The sequence below is a fragment of the Mastacembelus armatus genome, chromosome 12 (genome assembly GCF_900324485.2).
Source record: "Mastacembelus armatus chromosome 12, fMasArm1.2, whole genome shotgun sequence".
Taxonomy (NCBI): domain Eukaryota; kingdom Metazoa; phylum Chordata; class Actinopteri; order Synbranchiformes; family Mastacembelidae; genus Mastacembelus; species Mastacembelus armatus.
The window spans coordinates 10,915,846-10,937,824 of NC_046644.1; the positions used below are offsets into that span (position 1 = coordinate 10,915,846).

At 37.9% G+C, this 21,979-nt stretch overlaps 3 protein-coding genes across 4 annotated transcripts; 1 reads left to right on the forward strand and 2 right to left on the reverse strand.

The window, feature by feature from the left end:
- Positions 1–12: 12 nt before the first annotated feature.
- Positions 13–1,755, reverse strand: rln1 (relaxin 1). Its single transcript, XM_026296612.1, has 2 exons — positions 1,160–1,755; positions 13–737 (listed from the first exon to the last, which is right to left on the reverse strand). Exons 1-2 carry the CDS (start codon positions 1,353–1,355, stop codon positions 385–387), a joined length of 549 nt encoding a protein of 182 aa, XP_026152397.1. The 5' UTR covers positions 1,356–1,755; the 3' UTR covers positions 13–384.
- Positions 1,756–1,891: 136 nt separating this feature from the next.
- Positions 1,892–10,618, reverse strand: plgrkt (plasminogen receptor, C-terminal lysine transmembrane protein). Of its 2 annotated transcripts, none has more exons than XM_026296614.1 (5): positions 10,580–10,618; positions 10,046–10,139; positions 3,731–3,861; positions 3,212–3,321; positions 1,892–2,869 (listed from the first exon to the last, which is right to left on the reverse strand). In XM_026296614.1, the coding sequence occupies exons 2-5, from the start codon at positions 10,124–10,126 to the stop codon at positions 2,742–2,744; spliced, it is 450 nt and encodes a 149-aa protein (XP_026152399.1). In that variant the 5' UTR covers positions 10,127–10,139; positions 10,580–10,618; the 3' UTR covers positions 1,892–2,741. The 2 variants fall into 2 exon arrangements, with proteins under 2 accessions (XP_026152399.1, XP_026152398.1); XM_026296613.1 differs by having other exon boundaries at positions 10,492–10,601.
- A 2,991-nt stretch (positions 10,619–13,609) lies between these two features.
- Positions 13,610–21,561, forward strand: LOC113124907 (programmed cell death 1 ligand 1-like). Its single transcript, XM_026298076.1, has 10 exons — positions 13,610–13,694; positions 14,372–14,432; positions 14,541–14,797; positions 15,113–15,209; positions 15,510–15,776; positions 16,562–16,672; positions 18,130–18,189; positions 19,869–19,916; positions 20,261–20,387; positions 20,553–21,561. Exons 2-10 carry the CDS (start codon positions 14,378–14,380, stop codon positions 21,040–21,042), a joined length of 1,512 nt encoding a protein of 503 aa, XP_026153861.1. The 5' UTR covers positions 13,610–13,694; positions 14,372–14,377; the 3' UTR covers positions 21,043–21,561.
- Positions 21,562–21,979: the final 418 nt, after the last annotated feature.

The window sequence follows — 21,979 nt, forward strand, 5'->3', positions numbered from 1 at the left end:
CAGCCTAAATGACATTAATGTGTGATATTAGCCTGTTTTAGCATGAACAGTGTCATCAGTCTGCTGGCGAGAACACGGATGCTGATCTTTGCTCCAAATCCTTTCCACGCATATAAACAGGTATTGAAGACAATGTAGGAAACTGCTCAAAACTTCATATTAACATGGTATTTAAAATTTATTGTCAAGGATGGGTGACATACAGTACATAACAGCCATATAGAACATCTACAAAATATCAAGTGGGGAGAGTAAACAAAAAATGACAGACATGAAGTGGTAATGCGTTGAGTCTAAGTCAGACACCTCTATGGTCAGTATATTCTGTCCAGTACCACCCGTCACAACACCTTTAAGTCACCACCCCTCTGCCACGTCCTTTCCTCAGCACAAGCGCCCGATATCATTCTTAGTACAACCCTGATTACAGCACATCCCTGCCACACCCAGAGAAAAGTTCCTCTTCTTCTTGCTTGGTACAGACCAGTCAGCCACTGCTGGACTACCAGCTTGCTTGCCTATAACCACAGATGACTGAAACTTCTCCAGCGGGGCTGGGTCACTGAGTGACCGCTGCTTGTCTCCTACAGCCCTGTAAAGAGCCAGCAGATCTGCCAGGGAGTGAGAGGAGCCAGTGCGGAGAGGAGAGTTGTTATCTAAGAGCGCTGCGCCATGCTGCCAGGTGGGTTGGTTGTCGTCTACTGTGCCTTCAATGAGGGAACTCCACTGGAAAGGGTCTAGAGAAAGAGACAAATGATTAAATTAACTGACCTCAAGGAAAAACAGGTGGTGAGTATAAAGCTTATAGTATAACATGTCAAAGAGTTTAATAAAAGGTGCTTTCTGGAGGACTAACAATACAGAACTGATGGTGATAATTTCAATGCTTCATGTTTGTTCAGTCAACGGTGTGAGCTAACCAAGGTGCTGAAATATGAGGCTCTTGAGCTTTTTGTATGAATGAGAAATCATTTTTTCCCATTAGAATATATTTGAAGACGTGTTTCAACAGTCTTGGATTAAGTATTGTGCTTTGAAACATGTCTGCATACACAACTACATACATTGAACTACTATATTTGGATATCCACTTTAATATCTGTTTAATTAACGTCTACATATTAAGAAATGAATGAAAAGTGTAATAATATCAACTCACCTAAGTCCTCCTCTGTGGATCTTTTCCACCGGGAGCCTCCGCAGGTGAAAATGACTGCTCTGATGAACTCTCTCCCGCACAGTTTCACCCCGTAGTCCCTCGGTACGATCAGTCTGTTCATGACATCAGCCTTCACACAGCTGCATATGCCACCGACACACACCACAGCCATGGCAAGAGTCAATCTCCAGAGCATGTTGACTTTTGGAAAAAGCTGACTGGTCTGCGCTGCACAGGTGGATCAGCTGAGTTCCACCTCAGATCTGATCAGTGTTTCAATTCCTGCTGGATTGCTTGTTCTTTTCTCTGTCTGGAGAGTTCTGTTGCAGCCTGGTCAAGGTGTAAAAGATGCTTCTATATGTCTGGTTTGTGTTAAAAAGCAGACTTTGGTTTTCTCTCCTTGTTCTCTCTTTGTGTGGACACAAGCTTTTATACTCCTAGTCACTAGTTCACTCATCAACCTCACTGTTCGATCCCAACCCCCTCTCCTCCAGACATACACCGCACCACACGCACGTCACTTAGATTGATGATGATGACGTACTTGGGAGTTATTTTGTTGTTATTCCAATATTAAGGGAATATTTTATATGAAGTGTGACTGGTCTGGGAAGAAATTAAAAATGGAAAAGGTTTATTCATGTTTTAACTGTCTATCTCAAAGTCATTGGTTTCTGTGCTTTGCATTCCAGCAGCACCTTGATACAAAAGATGACTGGTTAAGAGACAGTCTGTAATATTTCTTTTTATTGGATTTACAAATATAGTTTCTGTGTTGATAAACAGCAAATAAAATTAGGGTATGTCGATAATGCATAAATGTCAGCACCTTGTAGTATTTTACATCCATTAATACCATGAGGACAATTAAACCAATGCTGATTATAGGACTCAAATTCAGCCTTGGCAAATTAACTCTGTTGTAGGTAATGTGACCAATATTTTTACTGACAACAGTTCAGAGTAATAAGAATCTTCTGCCGTCACGACAAATGTTGCAGTGTTGAAAAACTTTGCAATTAAAGCCTCAATAAGTAAAAAGTAAGTTGATTTGGTTATGTAGTTCGAGAAAGCTGTGACAAGTGAGTACCAGCATCACGAGTACCACTTATGACTTGCCTGTTAAGGGTCATTATAATCTGAGTTGAGTTACAGCATTTATGTTTAGGAGTGCTTCTGCCCTCTAGTGGTCAAAAACGATTTAATGCAGCCAACAGCAACTTGAGCCATATTCTCAATGTGCCGTAGTGTTTGAACATCCAGTTATTGAAGCAAATGTTCATGCAACAAAATGATTTTATGGTATGCTGTAACACTGTATTACTACAGTAACTTAAATATTTGGACTGGTATTCCACATCAGCTAGTCAGCATTTGAAAGGACATCTCCATAATGATAACCATAAAAACAGAAACACCATTATTTTAATATTCATTAACATTGTTACTAATTTGGTTCAAGGTACATAACAGAGAACCAGTGCAAACTGTGTAACTTTAAAAAAGACATAATCAAGCAAAAGCAGCATGGGTGAATGCACAGACTGGACCCACTGTGATTTTGTCTCAAATTACCAACTTGTCATTTCTCCAAGAAGGAGGTGAGGTTGCTTTTAGCACGGCGGGCCTTCTCTATGCTATCAAAGGTTGGAGTCCCAAGAGGCAAGTCCAGACGGTCATGTTCAGATGCCATGATACTCTCAGCCTCCCCTGGAGGTACAGTGGAAGAACACACACATTGTGTTGTAACGTGTGAAGCTAACTTTTTTTTTTCCTACATCATGCAGAAGTTTTTGTTTTGTTCTTCTCAAATAAGCCATTTGAGCTTTTAAAGTGTCAGCTAATTAATGTTAATTATTTAGTTTCAGCCTCTCCAAGTGAGCGCTACTAGCATGGAACAGATGTAGGCTTGTAAGAGGAGGTTTATTATGTGTTTTGGTTTTGTATTAATATGTGTACATATGTACAGTGTATGTTGTGAAAAATGATTTGGCAATGTGAGCTACAAATGATTCATGTAACAGAAAAAACCTGATTAATGGGTAGTTTTACCTCTCATCCGATAAATAAGCGTCCCATAGGCGCTGTCCATCTGGTAGGCTAAGATGAACCCGAGAGGAATGATGGGCCCCAACAGGACCGGCTTTTTTCTTTTAACAGCGCTAAAAAAGTAGAAAGACAAAACAGATTCACTTTTAATATACACACTGTAAACAAAAGCACTCAGAAAGAGTGCATAACTCCATGTGGACTACACAATTTTATTTTATTATCAGAAAATAAAATCTAAATTAGGGCCATTTAAATATATCATGTTGCTGTAGTGCCACCTATAGGTGGCTTGTCGCTTTTAGCAAGACTATAACTGTTAAACTTGATGTGACTACCGTGTCTAACACTTACAAAACATCTTACATGGAGCTGCACTGGTAAAGGCCACTAGACTCCAAAGTGTGATTCATTTAACTGTGAAGCTGTGAAGACTGTGAGGATCACACTTTACAGCTGTTGTAAACAGGCCAGCTCAGGAGATTTTCTCACTGCGTGCATCTGATTTGAATCAAAACTCACCCTATAGTGAGCCCCACTGTGGCTACAGTAAAGAAAGTGCCAAAGTATTTGAGGAACTCTCTGGACCAGGCAATCTGCATAGCCATCTGTCTCTCTCTCATCTGGTTCTGCATCACGATCTGACGCTCCATCTACACACATACACAGGAGAAAGGACACAGGAGGCTTCATCAGGCATAAAGGACCATTGAAGCCCAATAGAAACACTAATAAACTGGCTGGTCCATTATATCAACCGATGATGCCATATTTCAGATACACAGGTATCAGCATACAAGATGACTGATAAAAAAAAATCAAAATGCCAAAAAGGTAATACAGAAACATCATCATTCAGTATCTGACTGATGACATGTTTTGTTATGTTTTTATATTATTTAAAAAAAAAGAGAATATTGGCCGATCTTAAAACCGCAGAATAGAAACTTCTGTTTCAGCCTCAAAAATCCTGCATTGGTCAAAGACTATAAAATGATATTATTATCCAAAGTTGCAAAACAACATATTCCATTTTTTTGCTTTTATGTAATTTTAAAAATGTACAGTGCATACATCTGGAGGTGATGTTACATGCTCTGGAGAAATTAAAAAAATATTAAATGAGAAATATTTTAAAACATCAAATCTGGTGAAAATAATAAGGCGAGATATAAAACGATCAGATGTTAAAGCAGCAAGACAGACGGCGGACAGCAGGCAGACAGTCAGAGGATCAAAAATAAGTCCCTCATCTGCTGTTTCATGTTTGACACGAACTCACATCTATATGCACAAATACATGCTTCCTGAACAGCAATTACTATTGAGCCGACAGAGTGACATTCTCAATTAAAAAGCCTTTATTCACAAAAAGGGAATACGTCAAATTTCCACTTAACAGGAGAGTGATGCTAACTCACTGTCAGTGGCTTAAAAAAAATGACCGCAGTGCCATTCAAGTAAGTCGGTGACATTAATTGCATGTTGGAGAAACAGCATTTCTGACTCTCTGCACATATTCACGAACAGTTCTGGATGTCTGTTCTAATGGCTGACCGTAACGTGGCACTGGAGCCAAAGCGAATGAAATTAAATATGTGGCGTCCGTAAAACAGACACTAATGGAGACTTGCTTCTTCAGTCATTTAAAGGATACATTCAAACATCTGAGGTGAAGAAGTTATCAGAATTAATGAATTAAAAAAAAACAACAAAGGTTTATCATACCACAATAGCTGCAAGTTGCTACTGAAATATGAGGACCTCAGCATCCTATAAGTAAAATGCCAGAGTAATCATAATATGTACAATTACCAAGGAAGAATTAGGACTGAACAATGGACGTTCGGCTGTTCTTAAGGCCTGCGGGGGTTTAGGGTATAACAGCAACAAGTCAGACTTAATTTAACAATGTTTTCTGAGGGTGTTAGCTTCATATTGACCAACTCCCAGCACCAAATGTGTTAAAATATGTCAGGGCGGACGAAAAAGGGCAAGTATGATTAGTCAACCTTCCCTCAGGGTTTCACAGTGGGCATGAGAGGTGGTCATCAGCTTTAGTTGACAGAAACGTTTCCATCAAGAGTGATAATGGTTCACATTTCTAGAATAAAAATGATTAGGAATGATACAAACAGCTTTTTGGATCTCTACTGCTGTCACTCTCTACGCCACAGCAAATTCTGTTAAAAACGTTTGATATGATAACACTAACCAGGAATAAGCGGGTACAGATAATGGATGGATGATGACACTAACAAAATACCTTTAGTGGTTTATACATGGAGACCGTGTAAAGAACATTAAGTGTAGTGATTGGCTGACTGTGGCTGAAATTGGTCACTAATAAACATAAGTGATAAAGAGCAAAGATAATTCTCGGTTTAATAAAATAGCTGTAACCACAGTGCTGCCATCAGGTGAAAGTAAAGTTAAGGGCACTTGTGGTAATGAAGCACAATCAGCCATTATACCTAATGTTCTTTTATTGCATGATATTAAGGCTGATTATGTGGTTGTGAGTTCAATCAACACTCATTTTAGTTGAGCACAAAACATACAGTCCATCCACAGCAGCTGTTGCTGCAGCAGATAAAATGATTTTGAGGAAGGAGCTCAGTTTTCTGGTATCTTTTTGGGATGCCACAGGCAGGAGGAAAAGTCCAGGGCATTAAAAGTGGGGCAAAAACACTCACAAAGCTGCTCACCCTGTGTGTACGGTAAAATATACTATTTATATACTATATAAATATAATATACTAACCACAAAAAAGATTTTGGAGTTGAAATGATGAATCAATTTGTCTTAGATGTAGTGACAGCATATTGAATTTTGGTTAAGTGGGTGGAGAAAATAACTCACCATGGGCTCTGGGACTTTGGATGATTTCACATTTCCAGATATTTTATAGAAACGCCAGTAAAATACCAGAAACTAAAATAATTATCAGATTTAGAGTAACAAAAATACACATTAGCTACAATGCTTCTTTCTTAATATAGTGCTGGTAATTTCAAAAATGTTGTCTTACAACTGAAAAAAAAGAGACATGCAAACACACTCTGGATAAAAACACTAGAGGACATTCACGTGTCATTCAATCATGTTCTGCTAATACAGATATGAATTTCCACATCCACATCAGAGTTTCTGTTCTGTTTATCCTGAAACCTACTACGTACCAGGATCCACTGCCAACTGCACCTACTACCCTCTACAGGAAGGAAGGAGCGACACACTTTTTAAAGCCATAGGAGTGATATTCAAGACTGGATGGATAATGTTTCAAACTATTAAAATACACAGAAACAGTATTTGTTTTGGTGAATAATAGTGAACTTAAGTATGCCTCATTAATATGTTGAAAAAAAAAAAAACCCAAAACAAAACAAAAAGCAGCAGGTGTTGTTCATGACTCAATAATTTACAATAATTTAATTATGTTTTGATAGAGACAACAAAGGAAAATTACCTATTGCCAATCAGAGTCATTTTGGTCATCATGAGGGACAAATATTTAAAAAGGGATTCTGGTGACACGGTGGAGAACACATATCGCTAAAAGATACGTCACCTCTCATGAGGTCATTCCTTTTCTCATCTCGGTAACAAAACAGGAAGTAGACTTGAGACACTGGGTCTGAATGTAATACCATCAACTGGAAACTACCCTGATTCCTGTCAGTGATATTATTTCATCCCTGCATATAAGTTTCTGTTGAAGAGAATATTCCCATGGATCTTAAAAAAAAGTTATTGTAGTCTGAGAACCAATAGTAGAAAAAAAAAGCAAATAAACATGAACAGGATGAACTGTCTTATTAAGTTGGTTTTCATTGGAATTAGCACAATAAGAGGTAAAACGAATGTGATAATTTTAGATATGGCAAAATTGTCAATCCACACAGTGATGACAAGATAGTAAAAAAAAGAAAAGTCTGCGTGATTATTTATGAAATCAAATGAGTGCAGTCATATGCTGGTTGTTTCTGGTGATCTCAGGGACGGCAGTATTTGACCTCCACCCTCCACAACTTCATCACCATGAGCACCGATACAGCTGACATGTTGGGGAGCTTCAATTACGTACACACATTTAACTGAGCAATTTAATTCAAACTTCGATGAACACTCCAATCATAAACACCAATCATAAAGTCTGCCAGCTTTCCATCATCCGGAAACTTAACGCCCTCTCTGTTGGACCCAACGTACCGTCTTCCTCATATGAAAGCATCAAAGAGCCAATCTTCCTCTATTGCTCCATCTGCTACTTCACTACACTTACAGTAACCAACAGGAACAAACTCATCAAAATCACAAACGCATACAACCACTAAATACACTTCCAACTTCACAGATGTCAACACAAATGCCGGTAACATCCAAATCACTCAATTTATGCCTGGAAATTGGGTGTTATTTCGAAATTTCCAAATCCCAGTGCAGATACAATTTGGTGAAACTATGTTTCTCTACTAAACCCTTTTTCATTCATTTAACAGATGTTAAACAGTGTTGAAACAAAAGCTTCCAAATGTCTAAATAAAAATAGTCTAGTAGGAAACATTTTAAGTGAATTTAATGTAATCAGGTACATTTTCATATATTTGGTGCTATAGTTCAGTTGGTACAGTAGCAAAAAAAAAAAGTATTGGGGTTCAATGCCCAGCCATAACAATGACTCTAAACATACTCACTATATCAAAAATACTTTCACATTGTAATGATCTGATTTCACTGTTGTTTCATATTTTAGATTCATGTTTCTATTGTCTGTGTCCAAGTGATTACTCTGGGGTTTTGTATGATACACTGAACAGCCTGCACAGCACCATAGTGTTGCTGTGAAAGTAGAAAGCGTCGTGTCTCAGTGACAACATCACAGGGGGATGACCAATAGATTTGGGGGCAAGTTTGGGCAAGCAGCAGAGAATTACACAATGACTGTGAGAATGACTGGAAAAAGCAGTGAAGAAAAAGTGATACAAAGAAATAAGCCACGATGAGTCCACTCTGAAGATGACAGAGCGTGAGCAGAGATGAAACGTAAGCGGGAAATTCGCTGACATTTTTTAAAAGCTGAGAACACACACAGAGCAGGACAATACTTGGAAAACTGATTCACATGAACCACAAACTGAAGCACACCTAAGATATCAGTGCTGTCTTTATTTCTTTCTTTTTTAAATGTTTGCATTATCTATAGAAAGTAATCCCTGTGGTCAAAAACCAGCAAAAAAAAAATAAAAATAAAAAAAAAAACTTACAGGAAATTTCAAACCCATCCAACTCTAGTGAATAGATGACAAAAAAACCAACCTATTATTGGCCATGAAGACCCATTTTCAAATATAAAGTGACAGAACATGATTTCTGTTATTTCAGAGGTGCCACTTATCTTTAACCAATGAATCACAGAAGTGGACTTCTATACACTGAAGTTTTAAATTATGTTTAAGATGGACCCATAATTCAAACACAATGGCTTTGACTTCAGAGTTCACAAGGCAAGAGCATGGCAAGGATCAATTACCAGTGACTGATGTGCCTTAAAAACACTGGCAAGCAATCATCTCTGACACCTTAATGCAATGGGAGGCAACAATGATGCTTCCCAGATATTCTGAAATTGCTGGGGTTGATATTACTCATTAACTTTGGTGATGTCAATATAAAACGTGAATGTCAAAGATGAAAAAAAAAAAAAACCCAGCAAAACCTTTTCCTGCTACAGACAGCAACATAATATTATAATATTTGATCCTTAGTAACCCTGATGATTTTTGTTTGAATGTTAGAGATCCACATATGTTTTCTTCAGCCAAGATCTGACAGGTAAAGATTAAAGGTAAAGGTTATTCATCGAAATTAAAAGATGAGCAATCAACTTATCTCAGGCAGACAAACTCATAGTTAAAAATGAGTGTGAACAATAAATATGAAACCATCTCCATTAAGTTAAGGCAATGAAACAATGTGGATCCACTAGAGCAATGCATAAACCCTCGCCTGATATTCACCTGTGAGTCATCGTCACAAACAAATACTCTGAAACTCAATTGCCAAACCTTTGCCATCACTGAATAATATCGGTGATCAGACCATATTTACAGCTGGGAGAGAAAATTAAGGGGCTAACAATAGAGAAAACCTTTTGGGCGTAAGTCGGATAATGTTATTGGTGTTATGACAGCCACACATCCCACCTGCTGCTCGGCAGCTTGCAGGCACGAATAAATCACAACAAACTGGGCCCAATAACGAAAAGGTAAAAAAAAAAAACCCAAAAAACAAAACAGTCATTTTGTTTAAATGAAAAAAAAATGAGTGCAATAAACCCTGTAGTCTCAAAATGGGAATGCTGAGACCTTAAACCCATGGCTTTGAGACTGATTAAAAAAAAAGAAGAAGAACATGCCAGGCTGTAAAGACAGATAGGACAGAGCTGGTTTTCTAGACCAAACTAACAAAACTCTGGTATATGTGGACTAGGATCACAGGTAAAACAATACCAGATTATTACAGAGCTCCATGTTTGTTTTGTGGTAATTCTCATACATGTTAGTTCAGGCACATATGTGTAAAAATAATATCAACTAAACAATTAATATTAAATCTTGAAGCTCAATTTTGACACTGGGATTCTCCTTAAGGTTGGAGTCACTAGATCAGGACCCCGCTCAAGATCTTTATTGATATGGTGCTTTAATAGTGTGGAGCACTTTTAGTTTTTTTTTCCCTAAACAAAACAGCAGTGATCATAATGAACCAGGGGCCTCTGAACAGAAGCAGATGCTTCTTGTGCTCAACGTTGTTTGTGCAGCTTCACTCACCTGCAGACGTGAATTGTGGAGCATGAACTCCTGCTGCTTTTTCAGGTTCGCGTCCATGGATTTAGACAATAGAAACCCCATGGTGGCGCTGTCCCTGCAGGAGTCAACACATGAGCCCACGTATCAGACTCACAGGCACATAAACATTAAACAACGACATTTGACGAGTGTTTGGCTGCACTGGAAACTAAGCTCTGCTTCATGTCAATGCTTCTGCAGTTACCCGCTGCAGAGCCCGTCTGACATGCAAACCATCTGATGTGCTACGTGCTAACAAAACGTAGCAATACGTGGAATGACTTCACACATGGTTCTGTGCTTCTGGCTAACGACGTGTATGCTAGTTTGGGTAAATACAATAAATAAAATAACTTCACCGGGTGTTAAACGTCGCTTCTAACCCTGCCTGCTAGCTTGGCTTAGCTAAAAGGGAAAGCTGTACATACCTAATATACTTTGGAGGTTTTACGCTAAACAGTATAAAGATAAATTTGACAAAAACAGCATTAACGAGGATTCAAGGTCAGGCTTTACCAAAACAAAAGCGTGCACCGCCTTAAAACAACTTCCGTGTTTCCGGTCAGACTTTCAAAATAAAAGTAAGACAAAAGGCGCACTTGATGTCTGAACTTAAAGGGGATGTATATCTATATCTTTGGCAATTTTATAGCATATATACAATTCATTTTGTAACATATATGTTAATGACAGCCTGTCGCTAAACAAAAACATTTTAAACTCATATAAAACAATGAATTACTAAATTGATTTGTCATACGGGACAACTGACATTAATGATCCAATTTTTAAACAGGATTCTGCTCTCAATAAGTGAAAAAATTACATAGTGTACACACATTGCTTGCATTATCGGTTTAATATTTGTCCCAGAGCTGCAGGCAGGTTGTAGTTATTTGACAAACAGCTCCCTCTGTTGGTCAATAACTGATTATTATACTGTCACTTGCCTGTGCACATTTTCAAGGACCGTCATTGAATTAGATCCTTGAACTTTGCTGAATTCAAAGCCTGGATCTAAACCAAGTCCCGATGTGTGCACAGTTTTAACCAAGGGGTCACCAATGAAAAACAAAACATTACAAACAATATGGGCAACCTCATGTTTAAATAGCTTCCCATGCAGTAAATGAATTTATGTTTGTTTTAATGAAAAATGTTTTTGTTCTCATGAAGCTGCTTGGCTTGGTTTTAGTTAATAAAAACAACAACAACAACAACAATAATAATGACAAGTAGTTGACAGTAAAACATTTCTTTTTAAACTGTGCTTTATGTCAGCTTCAGAAGACAATATATGCATTAATTTAAAAATATACGCAAATATTATTATATTTATTATATGTTAATATTCACTTTGTTAACCTGAGAGAAAATATGAACATCACAGGAGTAAAAAACATGTATCTTCTAATCTAGATGACTTCTAATAGATTAGGCTGAACTGCTTCCTCATGAGCTTACTTAATTACTTTATGTTATTGTAATTCATCTAAAGTTAGATGAAGGCTCCAAGTTTAAATCCATGGACTTCCTGGGGCCTTTCTCTGTGGAGTTTGCACGTTTCTCCACGTGTCTGTATGGGTTGTTTCCAGGTACTCCAACTTCCTCCTACATTCCAAAACATGCAGTGTAGGGTTAGGTTAACAGGTGACTCTAAATTGCCTGTAGGTATGAATATGAGTGTAAGTATTTATATGTCTCTATGTGTCAACCCTACAATGGATGTTTCTATGTAAAAATTTGATTTTGCAAAGTAATTTCAGATATACCCTGAAGTGTTGTAAAAACAGTATTACTTCAATGCAACAGAGAAAACAACATTGCGGTCTGTGGAATATTATGCAAATGTCGTGTAGATAAATTGCATAGATATTAGATGGGTGAACATTGTGTAACTGGAATCATTATTATGTGCAGTGATTCTACACTAACTTTGTGGGAGGATTAACAGGTCAAGCTACTCTTTGTTTGGCTCTGACTTAATAATCAAAGTGATATCTTCATATTCAGTGAACCTTTTCAAGCCAAGCTATCTTTTGTCATTGCATCAGAGTTGGGGATTCCTGCCTAACTTCAACCTTCCTGGGCAGATAAGCATATTTGATCAAAGAACTGCTAGTGAGAACACTTAGGCTGTTGTATCTTTCCATGTGTTTTTCCATTTTTAAAACCATGATTGGTTTAGGAGGAAGATTAATATTTTTCTTAAATTGAAGTATTATTTCTCAGTTAGTGTCTTCTGTTTTTTTTCCATAGTAAAATACATACTACATGTTTTAGTACATGACAGGAACCACATTTTTGCAATGAGATGGATTTTATCTGCTTTATCTAGAGTCAGATTTTTCAAGGGATTTCCAAAAGACATAATGGAAACAAACCATTACAGACAAGTATCGCAAAAATAAGCTTCCTGCATATATCAGCACCATACAACATGTGAGACTGTCATACTTCTATATTACAAAAAAGGTGTGTGTGAACACACAAAAAATTTGGACAACTGTAAGTGAGGTGGTGGAAAACCCACAGAGGTTTCATACAGTCAAACTGTAAATGGGACAGGGCAATCCTTCCAGGTATAGTCGATGGAATTACTGGATGCATGCCCACTGCTTGTATAAGGGAAGTCCAGCTGGCTGCGAAGGAAACTGTACAGAAAATTACTCTCTGATATGCTGTGTGAATTTCTCCAGTTCACATTTCCAATTTTCCAATATGAGATGTCTTGACCTGTGTGAAAATTAAACTCTGTTCACATTTATGTATTAGTCCTATTTGAAATACTAGTTAATTTACTCTACTTTACCATAGCTACAAGTGAAAGAAGGAACAGGAACTTTGGAGTCAAGACGTCTTGAAATGACTGGTCTTGCTTAAACCCATTTATATTTAGTTTCTCTTTACTCCTTAACACAATAAAAGTAAAATAATTCAGCTCTAAGTATTGTCATTACTGACAGCAAGTTTCATTTTGAGGGCTTATCATTACAACATTCTTATATATATATAGGTTACATTCACATTTACATCCACCTCTGATGATGATGATGATGATGTGTAGTCTATTATTATTACTCATTACTCTTAGTGTTTTTCTTAAGCCATCAATTCAATTATAAGGCTACAGTAAATGCTAAACTGTACCTCACACCACCCGACACATTAAACTCAGGAAACACGGTTTTCTTAACTTCACGTGAGGCAGCCGTGTGATAAAATCATGAACTGATAAACTGATGACTTAACACTGTAATGTACAGGTGACACTTTGACATGAAACTGGTCATAAAAACAGAGACTGAAACAAAGAGGGAAAACACAGCAGTTTCAAATCATTGTCATCAGTGACTCTATCTATCTATCTATCTATCTATCTATCTATCTATCTATCTATCTATTGATCCGATCCTGTTACCTCCTTCCCTTTTTTTTTTTTTTACCCGACTCAACAACAGACTGTATCGCTGAGTTGAGGGCAGGGAGTGTTTGGGTGCGCACGCGTTGGGAATGTTTCAGCTGTAGCTACCAATATAAAGCCAGCGCGACTGACTGCAGCTCATTATAAAAGCTGAAGGAAGAAGGAAACACCGAATGAACACACCGCTTGTTGCTGCATGACCTGCAGGTACGAATGCGACATAAATAACAAACAGTCAGGGTTTTCCGCAACTTTGTTTTTTTACTTATTTGTTTATTCTTCTTTTTTTGCAATTCGTGTTACACTAGTAAAACGCTACACTCGCTATTAACGCAATCGAGCGGTGACTTTATATTTGTAAGTGTATATTTTTGATATATTTATATATATTTACAGCATATTTGCCAAATGTCTGAATGTAACTCTGAAGGCTTGAGACCAATATATTTATCTCACTTTATTTTGTTATGTAAACATGTTCATTAACATCTACAATTCCAGCTTAATACTTAGTAACTGGTTAATATTGCTGTGGTTGAATTAAGTTTATTATGAGCCAAGCAGCTTCATGAGGTTAATAATTAACAGCAACTGACTCAAATTCCAAGCTATAAAGTGTTTTGCTGAGCAACAGCACTGGAGAGTTCACTGAAAAACCATTTCTGTAACCTAAAAAGATAAGATTTGTTTACAAGGAGTTGTGTGCGTGTGTGTTGTGGTGTGTGTATGGTGGGGCTGACAGAGTGACACAGTTTTTTGGCTTGCTGTCATACAGTTTTTTTTTTTTTCACATCTGGCCTTCCAGTGTAAAATGACTCATGTTGCCAGTAACATGCTCAAAAAAGTTTAGCAAGTGTAAAATCCTCTTTTTCTTTGTTCCCAAGGTCTAAATGGACTGGACCTTTGTTGTAGTTTTACAAATCATGCTTCAGCCATCTCTCTCAGGTATGTAAAACAATATAGACATTTATCAGCAAACAAGGACACAACAGGATATTAACTCTGGGGCAGTTTACATTAATCTTGACGTTCCTTTGGATTATTTCCCTGCAGTCTTGTTCACTGTTGAGGCAGAGCGAACCATGTACACGTCAGAGTTTGGAGAGGATGTTGTGATGGGCTGTAGGTTTAAGCCTAAACCAGAAGATCCTCAGGCTCAAATGAGAGTGACTTGGCACTGGATCACCCCGACGTTTACTCGGGAAGTTTATCAGCTGGATAACGGTGTGGAGCATGTGCCATCACCGGAGGATCATGGCCGAGTGAAGCTTCTCAGTGATGAGCTGAAGGAAGGCTGGGCCAAGTTACAGGTAATTACTGTCACACAATGTTTGCAGGGATGAAGACATGTAATTTCCTGTCAACACTTCCAATCCCCGGCTGTCACTCAGGGCTGAAATTCCCAGAAACTGTGCTGATAGATAAGACTTCCAGAGAAATTTCCTTGCTCATGTAAAAGTATCACATTTCTGTCACACATTAATATCTGTGTCAACTTTGTTGTATCAAATACTATGCTACATCATCAAGAAGAGACACAATACAGCAAAGTTTGTCTAGATTAAACTAACTAACTATACATGGACTAAAATATGTTGGGATCTACATCTTTTGTCACTTTACAGGTCTCTAGGCTCAGGATCAATGACTCTGGGACCTACCGATGTCTGGTTGACACAAGAGAAGGAGCTGACTATAAAACAATGACTTTGTCTGTTATTGGTAAGCACAGAGCCTATGACGTTGTTTTAATGCACTGTAGTCTTTTATGTGTGTGGGCTAGACCTCAGAGGATTAGTTTTGGGAATACTCTTGCACAATGACTACAAAAAATGGTATTTCTAAGCAGGAATTTCTCATTCTGAAAGTGAAATTCAAAAATGCACCTTATGCAAGATCTCTTGACCAAATTTAAAAAAAAACATATCATAGTGGTTTTAATCTACACACCACATATATATGGAATATATATATATATATATATATATAATATATATGTTGATTCTTCCTATTCTTCCCTAGCACCTTACAAAAAAGTGGTCCAACACATTGAGAAGACTCCAGATGGTAATAAGGTGCAGCTAACCTGTCAGTCCGAGGGGTACCCTGAATCATCTGTTGTGTGGAACAATGGACACCTGCAGAGGCTCAATGCCGACACCAAAGTTGTACCAACAGAAGACAAGCTCTTTCTAATCACCAGTCAGATATATGTCAGCCCATCGGACATAAACAACTATACGTGCAACTTTACAAATGGTGACCACTCTGCAACATTTTTCATTCCAGGTAGACTTTTATTCCCTTTCTATTTTTACAGCACAGTAGTTAAACTATGGAAATGGAGCACAGACTCAAGCAGGCAGAAGTTTCAGCTGCTAACCATGTAATTGCAACATCCCTAAGTCTGGTTCTTCATAGAATAGTCATCACCCATCTCCCCTCCCCCAATCTCTTTTGTCAGCACTATACTGCCTGAAAAAATACAAAATGATAGAAGAATCACAAGAGGCAAGCAGCCAGCTGTGTCCTTCCACATATTTCCTCTGAGAAAAAGAAACTAAGTGAATTGTCCTAATGTGAACTTTAGTTTCCAATATAAAGTTATGTGGATTAGCCTTGGGGATGGGGAGTTTTCTCTAAAAACATACATATGAGCATCTACTATTGTTTTCTATTATTCAGTGTTCAGTGTAGTGAATTGTTTGTTTGTAGGAGTGCTGTTGCAAGATGTTTTATCACCTAGGCTGCTCTTTTTGACACACTAGGTTGGACTGGATAAGCTAAAATATGAAAAGCATGTTCCTGCAGCTTTGCACCTGAAATCAGAATTACTTTTATTTTAACGCTGAATAACGAGAATGGAATATAACAACTGGATTGTCATTTTAATACCTGTATTTTTAGCTACTTGATCTGCAAGGGGAAGTTTAAAGTGGTTGTTGTCTTGGCATATTTGGTTATTTCCAGAGTGGCCAAACAAAGCACAAGCATTGCTGATTTACTGTATAAGTGAAGTACTGAATGTTTCGCTGCACATTTTAAAAACTAATACTTCTTTACTTTTTCCACAGATGAATTACCTGCTGCACATACAAACGGTGATGCCCTCATCGTTGTATTGAGCATTGGAGTGGTAATGGTTGGCATTATCATTGCAGTGCTCATGTATCGACGACGGAAAGGTAACCAATCAATTCTTTACACACACACACACACACACACACACACACACACACACACACACACACACACACACACACACACACACACACACACATATATATGGAACATAATAGCTGCAGTATCTGCAGAATAGCTAACAACAATAGATCATATAACAATATGGCAATGTTTGGCACTGGCATATGAAAAAAATACACACTAGGCATGCATCACAAATCCATATAGAGCTATAGTGAAAAATAACACACTGAATGTGCACTTGTATATGAAGACATCGTGCACAATGACAGCAATGCAGCCCAAAGGCAGGACTACATACTTGCAGGAAGTAAGAGTGGAGTTTCCAGTTGTTTTGGTAGCAGGGCAAGGTCATAATTTAGCTTTATTATTTCCTTCTTGTAAGCATTCAGCCTGGTTTATTTTTAAGTGGGAGTTACCTGCAATTGATAACGCATGGACAATAGTCAGTTAGAAAAACATATCCAACCAGAAGTGAAAATTTCTTCAGCTTTCACCTGTAGCCACCAAATTCAATAATCAGCATTCAGAAAGCCCCCATCCTGTGGCAAATCCATAACAGGCTAGTGGTTAAACTTTTTTTTTGTCAGATAGGTAGAGGAAATTGTGTCCTGTTGGTAAACAGTTATGTGTCATTTGAACCCTGTGCACGCTCCCATATCGAATATGATATATGTTGAGCAAAGTTGCCAACAAAAAGAGGAAGTACTGTATTTGCGAAACGTTTTGGTATTTAGAAGTTTGATTCACAATGTAATGTTTGTCAACTGACTTTTGAGGGAATTTTGTCAGCATGTGACCCGTCTGTTTTCATGTGAAGATGACTTTGCTCTTTTCTACAACAGTCGTGTTTCAACCTGATCTCTTTGGAAACACCCAGATTGGTCATGGTTGGTGTGACAGGGGAATTTGATGTTATTTGTAAATGCGTGGGTGGTTTTTCTCTACAGCACGTTTACTGTTTGTATAGTCCCCCAAACTAACACCTCAATCATTTCCATAGAAGACTGATTATATATGAATATGTGGACATGATAAGCACTCTCACTTTAGTTATAACAATGGAAACCTCAGAGTGGTAATTTGAAACCTTTAGACCTTTAAACCTTCTTTAAAAAAAAGTCTAGTCTGCAGAACAATCACTGTACGTATATAGCACTTATACAATAAATTCCAATAAATATACATTTATTTCCAAAAGAAATACCATCATTCTGCCATATAGAGGGAACAAACACTTACATTGGAAATATAAACCACTTGTTAAAACACTGGTTTTAAGGTGGTTGAATTATTTATTTTTCTAATACATAGTATCTTTATATAGTGCCAAGCAAATAAACATACATAATTATTCTCACCTTTACATTTTCCTTGCTTAAATACATGCACCATACTGGACCATCACAATAAATGAATGCCAATGTGTTTTTGATAGGGTCCAGTGCTCCCAGTACTAGGAACCTTCTGATGGACAACGACAGCATGCCTCCATCCTGTGAGTATAAAAGAGCTTGTGCTTTTTTCTTTTTACTGTGTTTTCTTAAACCCCTTTTTGCATCCTCCTTAAACTATAGGAAGCCACCAGTCCTTGGGAAAGTTATAACACACAAACTAGTTTAGGATAATGAGCCGCAGATGTTACAAAAAAAGAGAAATCACGTGACACTTTTTCCCAGTACTGCCACAGGCTATAAGTATGGGTGTGGCTAAATTGCCTGAGCTGTTTTGTGCCATGATGATGGCTCGGGTACTGTAGTTACACTGAATATCCCCCATGAGGGATGAATAAAGTATCTATCTCTCTCTGCTTTTATTAACTTTATAACAAGAGACCATTATTAATCCAGACCCTCAGGGTTTGAACTCTCTGGTTACTACTGCACCCCAAGAGTACAGGAATAGCTCTCTCAACATGTTCAGCCAACCATGTCAATACACACACAACTAGTTATGTTTTTCACATCCTGGTAATTATGACAGATAAAGACACAGCACTGGCCATGGCATCATCAGCAGCTACAACTAGTACTACAGTTTGTAACTGGCCCAGCTAGAGGTCATCTCAGTCACAGTCTCCACTATAGTACTATATTGTAGTTATCTCAGTATTGGCTGCAGTGAAATTCAAGTGAAACGCCGTCATCTTTCAGGGGCTTTGTAGAATCTGTTTCTCTTGCAAAGCATTTATGAGCTACATAAAGAAAAGTGGAAACCATGAGAACAAAAGGTGATGATTCATTTGTGATGCACAAAGTAGATGAGAAAAACACCCCCAGTTTTTGTCTCTGACTATGGAGAAGGTTGAAATACCACATTTAGGGACATCCTGAAACTCTCTTTAATTTCCTCCTCCAGTATAATGATTCATTTGTCTATAAATGTCATCCATTAATTAGTTGCCTCGCTGTGTTGCATCTTTTTCAGTAGTTGGTTGTTGCGGTGTGACTATACAATGAGTTACTCATGGAAAATGAAATCGTTAAATGAATCATTTTCAAGTGTGTTTTGACTGTAAAAAGTCCTGTCAGTGGCCCCTAGAGGTTGTTCTGTTTGTGACCAGTGTGGAGTTCAGCATCTGAACTTAGCAAAAACAAGCATGTCCTGTGCTTCTACCCATAAGGCTAAAAGTCTACATGACCTCTTTTGAATTTTGAACATGTAAAGGTGCTGAATGTCTTTTCAGCTGGAGGGTCTTAGTAAGACTCAAAAACAGACTCACACCATGAGCCGCTCCTTAGTACACTTTGGCCCTTCCATCCTGTCCTGTTTCCTAGCTGTGCTGCGATGCTCGCGACAAACTATATAAAAGGAAGGAAGGAAGGAAGGAAGGAAGGAAGGAAGGAAGGAAGGAAGAAAGGAACACACTCTCCTTGTCAAAAAGCCACACCGATGTTGGTTTTTGCTCTTTCTTTGGCCTACTTTCTCTGTGCCAAAGAATACAGATACTTCCGATGCTGCCATAGAGCCAGATATCAGTAATGTAAACATTGCTTTTTTTGCGAAGTTCTCTATATTGCAATAATAGTGCTTCTATTATCTTTATTAGATTCATTTAGTTTAAACTTGCCTTTGGTATATGTGAGTGAACTGACACCACTGTAGCAGTGACTGAAGTATTCACTGATGTATTACAATGACTCCAATGTTCTCTAACAGTGCTTTCCTTTCCATCAGGCCTAAAAATAAAGGAAGAAAATGATGAAGAGAGAAATATTTTAGAAGGTAAGTCACTCTTATGACTCCACAAAGTCTGTATGTTTTCTTATGTTCTACTAAAAATGCCAAGTGTAAATAGGATTAGTGCAGAAGACTGTCCTTAGATGTTAAACTAAGACATCCAGAGCAAGAGTTATGAACAAGACCACTTCTTCTGGATGTCTACAGTTGTTTGTAACACCATTAGACTGCTGAACTACACTAATTAAAGATTATTTTTCTGAATACCCACCTATACACACACCATGCTCCCACTAGTTTACAGGCAATTGTCGGTGCAATGCAGAGAGAGAGAAAAAGACATAATCTGACTGATGTGATCATGATCAGATCTGTTTTGTTGTCTGCAGAATGCATACAGGAAGACCTGGGGGTGTTTCTGAAAGCAGAGTATTGCAAATTGTTCCTTAACGCAGAGGTGAGACGCTACTGTAACACTTTTGATGTGGAAGACTTGCCTCACAGGCTGCAAAACAAGTGAGTCACAAATACAGATTTCCTAATTGATCTAAAGGTTTTTCGTTCTACATCTAATTTCCAGTAACGTCAATAAGTTGTATTTGAAAAAAAAAAAAAATCTGAGTCACCCCTCTTTCCGAAAAAGTATGCAAAATCTCATTTCTGTTTTTTTTTTTTTTTCAGTGAGGGCCAGCCTGTGAATCTTCAAGCTTTACTCCCAGAAGCCGGAACAACACATTTTCTTGAGGGACCTCCAGGAAGTGGGAAAACAACTGTAGCCCAAACCTTGGTCTGTTCTTGGACTGAAGGCCCCACACACGCCCTCTCTAACCTACTCGACCTCAGCTTCCTGCAGCTTCTCTTATATGTCGACTGCAGCGAAGTGAAGGGTGATCTGTTCCACGAAATAATGACTCAACTTTCTCTCAAGGAAAGGATTTCAACACAGGATGAGCTGAGGACTGCACTAACCAGGTCCAGCCAAACTCTGCTGTTGTTGGATGGGTACAGAGAAGGGAACCAGATTTTTGATGAGTCCCTAAAGATGTTCCTAAATGAAAGAGGAGGGTGCAGGGTGCTGGTAATGGCCTGCCCAGATCACTGTCCCATGCTCAAGGAGACAGTCGGGACTTTTGGAGTACTGAAGCTCCAAACACGAACAGTGAAATACTGAAAGCATAAAAAATAACCATCAGTCACATTAAGCATTTGTTGCATTTTTAACAGACATTTGCATTATGCTTTGTTGTTATTATTTTTGTGTCATAGTTTTTATAAAATGCACAGAAAGCAATATGTATTATGTATAAATGTAGATTTTGTTTTACTTGGTTACTGTTTTGATTTTAAAAAATGGACTATTTTAAAAAAGAAAGTACAGAATTTACTTCACTGTAAAATCAGAAACTCACCTCAACTGTGTTTCAACTAGTCTCTGTTTCAAAGAGATAAAAGATCGTGCACCGTATTAATGGTCGCAGTTGTTTCTGTTTCTGTTCTGCGCCAGTGCACAACGAAAAGAAAGGTCATTATTAGGGTCATTTGAAGCAAAGCTGCAAGCAAAGCAGCAGCAGCAGTTTCTATATGTACACAGTTAGCAAAAAGGGAAGCGATTCTATCGGTATTCCTGGCAAGAGACCTCACTGGTTCCAGTAACATTTGAAAAAAAAACAAAACAAATGCTGTCAATTTATTTTTGTATGTTCTTTATTTCTTTGTAATGGTTGCATTTCACTGGATATATGAGTAGGTGAGATTTTTCTTTGGTCAGCATCTTGTCATGTTGTGTTACGCATGTTTTGCTCTGTCACACCTATCTTCTTGCACGTCAACCTTCACATGTGGTTAGAGAGGAAGCTTCGCTAACTGTGAAAATCTCCCGTCACTGTTGATCGGCATGTTATTTCCTTGGTTTACACATTATCTTAGCCCCGCTTGTGCTGAAGGACATTTCCTTTTTTTCATTCAGGATCAGGCCACAGGACATACATGAAAAAAGATTATCTAAGAAGCTTTGATAAAGGAAAGGAACAAAATTTTACATTAGACCTCCTGAGACAGCTGCCAGTAACTCAATGTAATTAAAAAAAAAAAAAATCTCAGACTAGTCT